This window comes from Anopheles moucheti, chromosome 2 (assembly GCF_943734755.1).
Source record: "Anopheles moucheti chromosome 2, idAnoMoucSN_F20_07, whole genome shotgun sequence".
Taxonomy (NCBI): domain Eukaryota; kingdom Metazoa; phylum Arthropoda; class Insecta; order Diptera; family Culicidae; genus Anopheles; species Anopheles moucheti.
Genome location: NC_069140.1, coordinates 66,129,313 through 66,141,771, shown reverse-complemented (window position 1 = coordinate 66,141,771; position 12,459 = coordinate 66,129,313). Strand labels below are relative to the sequence as shown.

Genomic DNA, 12,459 nt, shown 5'->3' with positions numbered 1-12,459 from the left:
CCGTATTTATGGTTCGCTTGGTTTGGGTTGGCCCGTTAGTTTCCTACACTTGGTGTGTTCTGGTTTATTCTGTGGTTTCCTGGTTCTGTAATTTGGTGAATTTAGATTGTTTATGACCTAGTTCTGGTTTTTGTCTATTGAGATCTTGTAACTGCTGTTTGTGATACAATGTTGCTATCGATGTTACAATGTTGGTATCGATGTTACAATGTTGTTATTTATAATATCGTATGTTGTTAGCTGTTTAGCAGATTATATTATGTGCTACAAAACCAAACTGGAACGAACCAAAAAGTTGGTGACTTTGTGTAAGTCCATAAATCCACTTTGTGTAAATCCATCCTCTACCCCAAGGGGAGGATCGCCCGGCACCAACACCTTCGTCGTACTTGTTGTACTTGAACTCTCCTCAGTTTACCATCACCACCAGCCTTCGGAGGCATCACCCTGTGGTTTACACAAAACGGGTTGCAAATAAAAAAAGTCTTACTTGTTTCCTAATCTACTAAACGCACCTAAAATTTAACTCGCAGTCAGGGAAAAAAATTAATAATAATAATCGCAAAATTAAATGCAAAATGTTATAAGTTGTAAAAAAATTCAACCGCGTGGTACACGCACACCGAATATTCGAATACTAATGTTAAAAAATTAAGAAAGAAACAAAAAAAAAACCGAAAACGTAACGGGCTTCACCGGTTGACAATTGATGAACACTGGATACGTGGCTGATTAACCGCAACGATCCTCTCCGAAACTGCTTTCTGGTGCTCCTGATCTAGACTGCGTGGCTCCGAAAACATGATGGCGCTGACTTGTTTAACACCGCGTGGTGGCTCCCAAACGCGATGGTATTTCTGGCTGCCACGACCTGCGATCTGCCTCGTGATCCTACGACCTCGGGAAACCGTGTGGAGAAAGTGTTCCAGTGATGCGCCTTACAGGAACCGAACGTCACCATGTTCACACTGACGCGTTGTCGACCGTATGGGTCTCGCAGACGAAAAACTACGATGGCAAGAGATTACCCGCGGTAACAATATCCAACGCGATAGAATTGAGCGTTCTGGTTCTTATTTTTATTTTATTTATTTAAATGAATTAATTTGTATGCCGCTAGGGTTTTACAAATATAAATATGTCTTATTAACTAAGGGATATGGAGAAGCAAGGCAAGAAAAAAAACAATAGGAAGTAGAAACAATAGGGACACAGGGACATTGAAGTAGAACAAGTGATACGAGCTGTTGAAGTCCGATAGCGCTCTAATAAAGGGTTCGTTTGAACCATACCGCGTAAGGCGAGATGAGATGTGTAAGGGGGGTCTATTACGCAGACAGCGGGATGGTGCATATAGAGGGATAGATACACCGTTTTCGAGCCCAAATAAACATTGTTCGGCTGCATCTGAACAGTGTTCAACCGTAAGTAAACATTTGACGTCTAACTCAAATGTTGTTGTCTATCTAAAGATTGTTCAAACACTACTAAACATTCCCAGCTAGCCAATGACAGCAAGTTTGTGGGCGAGAGGAGTGGGAAACAACGAGAAACCCGTTGCGACGCAGTGAAGCAGCTGTGGTTGATGGTTATGGAAGGGGAATAAGAAGAAAGGGAAAACGAGGACAGCAAGAACGGAGGGAATATGTGTCGCATTTTTTGAGTGTGTTGGTGCCATGCGACAAAAAACCCATGTGTGATTGTTTGTGTGTGGGTAAGAATTTAAAACTTATTCCTGCCTCGTCCAGAGCACTTGATATTCAACGGTTTTTATTCCTAGCGAACGGTACGGTTGTGCAGTAAGCTTCGTGAAATTATTCCAAGTGTTTAAAAGTGCGTGTTTCTACAGTTTGCTTAACAGATTCCAAAGCATTTAACAACTCCGGTGCATTTGTACGGTAAATATTGTTGGCCATTTACAGCAAACGCCGGTACTGCTCACGGTCTGGCGTATTGTTTATTGTATATTTGATGTTGTGATTAATTGTTACCAACATACATTAATGAAGGATTCATTGGTGAAAGTGAAATAAATGAGGTTAAAATCAAACGTGCTAATAATGGTTTAATTTAATTTTTTAAAGATGGATAATTATATGCAACGTATGCGACGAAGTGGTGCATTTTTCCGGCGCAAGGTAAAGGTTGCAACACTTATGCGTTCAGCCAACTGTATCTGTACGTGCTCATGTGCTGGACATTCATCTACCCAGAACGGTAAGAAATTATTTCGATATGTATGTTGAATATATTTTAAAATTATGCTTCTTTTATTGCAGCGGAAAATAACGCAAGAACGGTATCTGCTACAAACGATGAGGACATCGTTATGAACGTTGAAACCAACATCGATGATGAAGTAGAGATCGTCGAAGAAGAAAGCAATCTACATGTAAATGATGTTTCTTCATACAACGACGAAAGTGAACTGGTAAATGTGTATACCGACGGATGGTTTCTTTCCGCAGAAAAAGAAATTATTAATTTTGTGTTTGCTGAAATGGTAGATTCTAATATAGGAATAGTAGGCAGAAAACTGTTAAACCCAAGTGCACAGTTTAACTCGCCATGTTCTTCTTATACCCTGCACATTTTCAAAGGCAAAGAAACTGATTTATCTCAGACCTTTTATGAGTTTAAGCCAAGCGATGTTAAGGCAAAGATGGCAGCAATAAGAACAGAAGATCAGGAGGAAACAGTTTTTGTCCCTTTGCTGCATACATTAATTTAGTGTAGTTAATATTATATTCATAGTATTAATCGTAGTTATATCGCTATTGTAATACAAATAAGGAAAAAAGGAGAAAAAAACTTGTAAAACTAAACGAAATTGTTAATAATTGTAATCCTGTTTAACAACAAATGACTGTTGTAGACAACGGTGAAGTCGGCACTTGTAGTTTAACGCATGATTTGTTTTTTGTTTTCGTCACCTGACGCAATGACGGTGACAGCTCGGTGACGGGTGACAGAAGCCGTTACCGAAGGGACGATGCCATAAAGGGATCGAGATCGAGGCGCGAAAAGGGACGATAACGGCCATCGCGTGTGCGCCATCGATTTAGAGTTATTCACAACCGAAACGCGCAAGTGATAAGACGTGTAATTTTTTAACACCACCACACCACCACTCGTAACACTCGTACCACGCACCCGAATTATACCAGCGAAGCCGTACCACCTGCCCAAAACCAGTGCTCCGCGAAAGAAGTTTGAAGTAGAAAATAAAATTGGTAGAAACCTGTAAAAATTGGTGTTAGGAAACGCGTCCACGGCGAAACGGAAATTGCAAAGAACGTTGCGTTGCAACATTTTAAAAAATTACACTGGTGATTTTGTGTGAACAATTGACAATTGAGTGAAGATGAACCGCGAAAACGTTGTGTCCAACCCCGCCGCGAATTCGACAGTGCGACAACTTTCCCCAGTGCAAGACCTAGCGGAAGACACTGCTTCGATACAGGAGTTGGTTCAGCAAGCCAGAAAAGCGAACGAAAGCTTCATCAGGCTGACCGCGCAAATCGCTCAGTTGAGCCCAAGCGTATCAAGAGGACTCGGAACGTCACTGAACGAGCAACGCGAAGGCGCGATATCCCCACGCGTCCGCACAGGAACCGCCGAAGATGTGCCTTTTCCTTCGGCCGCCACCCTGCCGCGGAGATCAACGCTCGGGACGCCTTACGCCCGAGGCACGGAAAGTGAACCTGTGAGCGCATCGCCGCGACCGGCCATTGCGTTTCCAGATTTCCTGCGCTACGACGCGCAAGCCGGCTCGTCAGGAAGATCGACGCTTGGGACGCCATTCATCAGCGACACAGAGCGTGAACCTGTGAGCGCGTCGCTGCGACCGGCCATTGCGTTTCCAGATTTTTTGCGCTATGACGCGCATGCCGGACCGTCAACGGCTTGGCGTAGCGAAGCAGACCGGTACGAGGCTACCGGAAAAAGAACAGCCGTACATCCCGCACGAGAACGTGATCTTCAGCGGGCTTTGGCAGACATGGAGATCGAGCATCTTCGGGAGCGAAACCGCTTGATGCAATTCTTCGAAGCAACGGATCATCAACGAAGAGCACATCCGCCATCACGCGTGAGTATCGTTCCAGATAGATTGCAGGCGAACGCCTTCTCAGCATTTGATCTTTCGCAGACGCAATACATGGCCCGGCAAGGGAGGAAACGGGACCTGCCGACGTTCTATGGCAATCCCGAAGAATGGCCGATGTTTATTGCATCCTTTGAGTACACCACGGAGGTGTGCGGTTATAACGACGTGGAGAATCTGGACCGGCTGCAGAAGGCCCTAAAAGGAAAAGCGTTAGAGGCAGTACGTTGTCGCTTGATGCATCCATCCAACGTACCCGGCGTGATCTCCACGCTAAGGATGCTTTTCGGCCGTCCCGAAATTATTGTCCACTCCCTGGTGAACAAGGTGCGATATTTGCCAGCGCCTAAACAGGAAGTGTTGGTTGAACAGGACGAACTATCACCACAGGAAGTGATCGAACAGGAAGTGGTGATGGAGCAAGAGGTAGTGGATGGTCAGGAGCTGACCAAAAATGATTCCACAACTATCGTCGACGCTTGTGCTGCGTCTGAAGAAATTGAACCGGCGATGGAAACATGCCAATTGGAGGCAGAGCTTACGGAACCGGTGATCGACAGCAAATCCTCTACACCCAGCGAAGGAAGTCCCAGCAAGGTGCGCATCGAAGACGAGGTCAGCGAGGATTCGTTGATGCGTGAGGTAGAGGAAGAGATGCTGGAAATGATTAACGGAAACCAGGAAAGAGAAGAGAAAAATTCCGTGAGAGTATCGTTGAGAATATCCGGCAGTGCGGAAGCCGGCAAAGTATTCGTATTGCCCAATGTACATACCGTGCACAGCTTGGCGCTACCGAAGCAGAGTCTGTGCGCCCAGAAACTTCAGAACACTTTCGCGCACTTGACCGGTCTAAAACTGACCTCGTACACGAATATCATGCCAAGGGTTCTAATCGGCATAGATAACTGTCGTCTGGGTTATCCGTTGACATATCGTGAGGGAAAATCGCATGAACCCGTTGCTGCCAAAACGCGATTAGGCCAAGACGACGATAAAACCGATGCACAATTAAAAGAATACTTTGCAATTGATTCGTTAGGTATCACCAAGTTACCTCATCACATAGGTTCCAAAGATGAAGAAAAGGCGCTAGAAATTGTGGTCGCGACAACCCGTTTAAAGGGCGAACAATATGAGACAAGTTTGTTGTGGAAGTACAGCACAATTCAATTACCGCCAAGTAAGTCGATGGCACTAAAACGCTTTGAATGCCTCAAAGGAAAAATGGAAAATGAGAGTTTGAGGGCTGCCATCGTTGAAAAGATGAATGAGTACGAGAGAAAGGGCTACATCAGGCGCCTAACACCGAGAGAGCTATCGGAAAAATGTGATGCAGATTGGTTCTTGCCAAATTTTCCTGTCATAAATCCCAACAAGCCAGGAAAAATCCGGTTGGTATTTGATGCTGCTACCAAAGTAAACGGCGTGCGCCTGAACACATTACTCCTCAAGGGACCAGATCAGCTGGTAGAGCTCCTGACAGTCGTATATAAATTCAGAGAGTTCCGAATAGGCGTTGTTGGAGACATCAAAGAGATGTTTTTTCAAGTGGCCAGCAGACCCGAAGATCAACGCAGCCAAATGATACTGTGGAACGGCGGCGTGGCTGACAGGACTCCAAACGTGTACGCCATGACCGTTATGACGTTTGGCGCCGCATGTTCACCATGCTGCGCGCACTATGTGAAGAATCTTAACGCCGAGCGATTTAAATCCGATTTTCCTCGCGCCTTCGAATGCATCGTTAAAGAGCACTATGTTGACGACATGCTGGCAAGTGTCGAAACTGAAGACGAAGCTATAATGCTGGCAAAAGACGTGCGACACGTACATGCACAGGGTGGCTTTGAAATAAGAAACTGGCTGTCCAATTCAAACGTGGTGATTCAGCAATTAGAGGCATCTATAACGAAAGAGAAAGATGTTAACGTTGGTACAGACACGAAAACAGAAAAGGTATTGGGAATGTGGTGGGATACGCAATCCGACACATTCACCTATAAAGTCTCACCTAGAAACGATGAGCAGCTGCTAACGGGAGCAAAGCATCCAACTAAACGTGAGGTGCTACGGATCCTAATGCGGATCTACGACCCGTTGGGTCTCTTGGGTAATGTGCTTATGTTCCTGAAAATTCTGCTTCAAGAGATCTGGCGTGCTGATGTCGGATGGGATGAAAAAGTCAGCGGCCGTTTAGCAGAACAGTGGGAAAGGTGGATCACCATATTACCCGACGTTTGCCAGATCAGGATACCAAGGTGCTATCGACATAACACGTCGGCGTTGACTCGTAGCATACAGCTTCACGTATTCTGCGACGCGAGCGAAAACGGGATAGCAGCGGTTGCATATTTCCGATTTGAAGAAGAAGGGACCATAGAATGCGCTCTTGTCGGATCGAAAACAAGAGTGGCACTACTACGATTTCTATCGATCCTTCGATTAGAACTGCAAGCAGCGGTTATCGGCGCCCGACTTGCGAATACGATTATTAAATCGCACCGTTTGAACATCACTCGAACTACTTATTGGACGGATTCGCGTGACGTCATCTATTGGCTACGGTCGGATCATCGACGATATAGTCAATTAGTAGCCTTCCGAGTCGGTGAAATACTCGAGTCCACCAAGGTTGACGATTGGCAGTGGCTGTCAACGAAGGTCAATGTAGCCGACGATGGAACGAAGTGGACGAGAATTCCCGATTTGAGCACATCAAGCCCATGGCTCAAAGGTCCGAGCTTTCTTTGGCAGCCAGAGAAGGAATGGCCAATTCCACCGACGCGATCGGATGATACAGCGGAATAATCGAGCGACCTGCAACAAAGTTAGCGGTGTTGGTTGTGCGGAAGTAAAACGCCGGCAGGAACGACACAGCCAAGCTTACCATCTACCGATAAGGCGATAAAGAGGGCTGGCCGAATATTAAACAGAACAGATCACCGACTTCAAGTAGGGTAAATTGCTCATACGAGCAAAGTACCGGGCGGGAGAATGTTGTAGACAACGGTGAAGTCGGCACTTGTAGTTTAACGCATGATTTGTTTTTTGTTTTCGTCACCTGACGCAATGACGGTGACAGCTCGGTGACGGGTGACAGAAGCCGTTACCGAAGGGACGATGCCATAAAGGGATCGAGATCGAGGCGCGAAAAGGGACGATAACGGCCATCGCGTGTGCGCCATCGATTTAGAGTTATTCACAACCGAAACGCGCAAGTGACCACCACACCACCACTCGTAACACTCGTACCACGCACCCGAATTATACCAGCGAAGCCGTACCACCTGCCCAAAACCAGTGCTCCGCGAAAGAAGTTTGAAGTAGAAAATAAAATTGGTAGAAACCTGTAAAAATTGGTGTTAGGAAACGCGTCCACGGCGAAACGGAAATTGCAAAGAACGTTGCGTTGCAACAAATGACATTAGACGTACACAGAGCAATAAATTTACCAAATATCACATAATGTATTTCAAACACCCTCATTACAAGTTGATAAACAGTTACATCAAATATTTCAACAAAAGCAAAACAGTCGATCATACGGCCCTTGGCCGTCATAATGGAAAAAAATAATTAAATAAAAGCAAAACAGTTAATTCATTATATGACGATCACAATCTAATTATCAATTATATCAAAAATTAATGTTTAGTTTAAATTGCGATTAATGTATGTAGATAGAAATGAGCATATTTCATATTAAGTTGTACTATTGTTTATAATGTTTTGGAGTGCGAGCCTATTATAGGACCTTATTGACCGTGGAGCTGATGCGCGAACATTTTTAAAGGTATTCAATCTCTGCTTCGCATGGTAAAATTTTCCTTTAAAATATTCCATCACTTTATACGCAGGAAGTGTATCGCCACCACTAGCTCCTAAAACGGAAAACAACTGTAGGATGTTTCGGAACGGTTTAAAAGCAATTTTAGGATGGGGAGTACCGACTCCACTCCAACTGCACGCTGCCATTAATTCTGGAGAAAATAAAATATCAATCGCCTTGTGCATGATATACATTTGTCGGTGTTCCCCGGTCTCCGTTTTGATGAAGCTTACGACTTTTTTCATAAATTCCGCATCGGATAATTGTGCTTCAAAATTTTCTAGTTCCTCTCTGGACTTCATTGTTTGCACTTTGAATGACGAAATTGGCCGGTGAGTGTTCACAGTCTCCATGGCATATTCAAAAGTGGTCAGAAGGTATTCTTGACCTTCTCTCAGGCATCTTATTTCACCTGCTAAAGCCGCTAGCTGCCCAGAAACTGACTCTCCTTGGTTATTTGTAACTGGATCGGAAGATGATATTGATGGAATGGGATCACCAGGATTAAGAGTGTTGATTGATGAATAAGAATAATCATGATCCAAGATAATTGTTGCCAAATCGTGCGCCCGCGGATGTTCAGGATGAGCTGCACAGTTGGTATTACCCTAAAATGTTGATAATATGTGCGTTTGGTATAATCACTTTATACACAACACATTAATCGTCTTGTTCCACCGTATACTTACATTTGCTGGATGGTTTTCAATTTCTTCAAATGCTCCTGCATTGTGCAGCTTGCCATTTATCGCTTCGAATCGTTTCTGAAATGTATGCAATGTTAACACGAATTTCATAAACATAGAGACTTAAAAAGAGTATCTTCAATTTGTACCACAACTATAAAGCTTTAGTTTGCTCCCACTCACAGTATTCATGGTGAAAATAATAACGTTAATTATTGGTTTGCAGTTTTTGCGATACTTGTGTTCGATAGGTGTGATATGTAAAAGCAACACGAAGCGTATGCTTTTCAGGCGAAATTTTTGAATGGACAACGAATTCCTCGAATTTTGTGACAACCATTTGGTGTTGTCTTTTCCAAAACCAAAAAAAAGCACACACACTATGCGCAATATGATTTCGCACTATGATCCGCACTATAATTTCGAACTGCAACAAACATAATAAATTGAAATGCACCGATCGAATCAATATTACCTGTTTAATGTTGATGATGAAAATATATGGTATTGCACTACCATTGACTCGGTGTTATTCTGATTGATTAAGTTGTGCCGCTATCATTGCAGATCCTTAAGGCTTTGATGGCCGAGAACGTTAAACCTTTCTTTCTTATCTTTGCAGGCAGGCACCATAAATCTTAGTTCGAATCCCAACACTTGCGGGACTACAACACAGCTGACTATGAATAAAAAGATACCCACCCACACCACACATATAAAAAACCGTACATGCACTAATAATCGCGCAGGCAAAGCCCCAGAAGCGAAGGAAAGCAGCATACAAACATTAGAAGAAGAAGCAGTCGTAGACACACCCACATCAGGAGCAAGTGAAAAATGAAAGGACAAAAAGATAGAAAAATAATATTTTTTGGATTTTTCAATTTTTTTTTTGATTTTTGACCTTTTTTGCGATTACCTACAACAACCGTGCGGCACAGCGAAAACGTCAAAAACCCACTATTCGCGTTGCAACTGGTAGTGTTGCTCGTAAGGTTATTGGTAAGGTTTTTGCTTTTTTTCTAATTTTGACGTCCATAGACGTCTGGCTAGTTGGGTTTGCTATCCCCAATCTCAATCCACGTTTATATTGCACGGGTTCGATTCTTGTCTTGGTTCGTTATACCGTTTGTTACAATGTTAAAAATGTTACATCGAAAAAATAAATTTATGCAGTTTACGCTAAAATTTCAATTTACCTGAATTAAAATATGTCGATTTTAATTCTAATTATCTGTGCAAGTGGATTCAACAAAACGAAGCTAAACGTTTACATGGTTTACGATCTTATCTGGCAACGTAAGAGCTTATTCTAGCCACGGTTCACATTTATCTAGACTGCCAGTTTGCATCTGGACTCAGGTGCGCCATCTGGACCCTGCTCAAAAGGAAGCGAAGTCTGTTGTCGCAATCTGGACCGAAATATTTGTGACGCTTCGCGGCAAGCTTTTAGTCAATGGGAAAGCTTTGAGCATGACAGATGTTTGAATTTTAAATGACAGTTTAGATAATAAAATGAAATTTAAATAACATATTTTAGGCTGATAATTGGTAGTAAAAACAATAATGATTATTGTATATGCATACAAAACAATGTTTCGAAAGAATTCGAGGCAGTGGTTATAAACAAAAGCCTTCAAAACAGCTTCTGTCAATTGGTATAATTTGAACAGGTAGTGAAAAAATGATCACTTGTAGAAAGTTTTTCAAAGCAAGCGACGCAAACTGTGTAAGCCGTTTTATACAAAATAATAATTTTGCAAGCAAGTAAAGAAAAGTGAGCAACAAAAGTTTCACAAAGTTAGGTGAGTTACATATATTATGTTTGTGGACATGATGAGGAACATTTCGAATTGGTAATCACAACGTTACATTTTTCCAGTCATGGATGCCAGTACAAGCTCTGCACCTCGGCGTGTTTTAAAAACTACCAGCGATGAGGATAGGCAACGCATCATAACGGCATATGAAAGTGGTGCAACACCAGCATCAATAGCCAATATGCTAAACATAAACAAGAGCACCGTGTACGGGATCATCAAGCGATATAAGGACACCTGGCAAATTGAATCGAAAAAGCGCGGCGGTCATCGTGCTAAATCGTTGTCGAGTGAAGCCGTGGACAGTATTCGAGTCTGGATCGACGAAGATTGTACTATCACCCTGAAAGCGCTGGCCGAGAAAGTGTTCCAGCAATACGGCGTACGCGTGGCCGCTTCAACCATTGCCAAGGAAGTGAAGGAATTCAATTATTCGTTCAAGTGAATAATGGATACAGCACAGTTATCAAGAAATGCGTGTAAACTAATTGAACTTTTATTAGGTCCTATAGCAAGGAAACCGTTTCCTGGCCATGGCCTGTTCTAAAATAAACTCTCGCGGAAGTGGTAACACACATTATCATCTATAAAGAGTCGTCATACGAACGTATTAACCCAGCATAGGAAAATGACTGATATATAGTTATAAATATACTGAACCCTAACGTAAAAATATAATAGAAAAAGTAATATCATCTTTAACGAATCGTCATACGAACGTATTTACATTTTACATCTAAATAACTAGTGTTTAAACATAACAATCTATACCTAATCTAATATAATTTCACCTCTAACACAGCGTGAAATGTAATGCCACATATTTCTAATATAACCCTCGCAATCCTGTGCAGTGACGTACTGTGCTCCGGTCCTAATTGTTTCTGTTAGTTCGTCCTGGTTATTGGGACCAGCTCTTTTTACATAATTTTTCCACTGACTGAACATGTTCTCTATGGGGTTTAAAAAGGGTGAATAAGGTGGTAAATAAATTGCTTCGTCGTGTCCATCTTCGATGGTTTCTATCACAGAGTTGCATTTATGAAACGCAACATTATCCATCACGAAGTAACTTCTGGATATATAGTTAGCTCGCAAAATGTCTATTAGCTCTATAATAAATCCGGTAAATAGTTCCCTGTTTACCGCGCGATTATATGCCTGATAGTGAACAATGCCGGACGCGTTCATGGCACAGATAATTGATACGTTTCTGGTGCGTAGTTGAGGAACAACAACTGTAGCTGGCGTTCCTTTCCTTGATCGTCCTTTGGATGTCCGCATACTCACGTTGAATCCAACTTCGTCCAAATACACCAGCCCATTTACAGGAACCTCACGAGCAATATCGTAGAATCTGGTTCTTGCTGGATATGGATATGCTGTTCCCTCCTCGATAGTTGCGGCTGTGTTACGACGTTATGGCACCCTTTGAATCATTTTGAACGAATAATTGAATTCCTTCACTTCCTTGGCAATGGTTGAAGCGACCACGCGTACGCCGTATTGCTGGAACACTTTCTCGGCTGTTGTTTAGTAGTGTTTGAACAACAGCTTGTTAGATAGGCAACAACATTTGAGTTAGACGTCAAATGTTTACTTACGATTGAACACTGTTCAGATGCAGCCGAACAATGTTTATTTGGGCTCGAAAACGGTGTAATAGAAGAGAAGGAACATCCAGATTATGGGAAAAGAGATTTGCGATAAAGCAGGATCGGAAGTGGGAATGGCGAGCTTCAATGGAGTCTAAACCAAGAAGTCGACAACGAGCGGGATAGGAAGGGGGAGTCAGTTGGTAGCCCGTAAGGAAGCGACGAACAGCCACTCGGTTAAATCTTCGCTGCACACTCTCCAGTCCGGCCATTGCTGTCGAGCCTAGGGGAGACCAGACAACGGCAGCATAGTCCAAGGTAGATCGGACCCAGCAGCAGAACAAAGCCTTCAGGCAAAGAGGGTCTCTCAGTTCGGAGGAAAGCCTGACAATTAGACCTAGACATTTATTGATGTTAGCTATAA

At 43.0% G+C, this 12,459-nt stretch overlaps 1 protein-coding gene across 1 annotated transcript; it reads left to right on the top strand.

Moving 5' to 3' along the window:
- Positions 1 to 4,519: 4,519 nt before the first annotated feature.
- Positions 4,520 to 10,885, top strand: LOC128297668 (uncharacterized). The gene is made up of 2 exons (XM_053033353.1): positions 4,520 to 4,742; positions 10,503 to 10,885. Exons 1-2 carry the CDS (start codon positions 4,520 to 4,522, stop codon positions 10,883 to 10,885), a joined length of 606 nt encoding a protein of 201 aa, XP_052889313.1.
- The last annotated feature ends 1,574 nt before the right edge of the window (positions 10,886 to 12,459 follow it).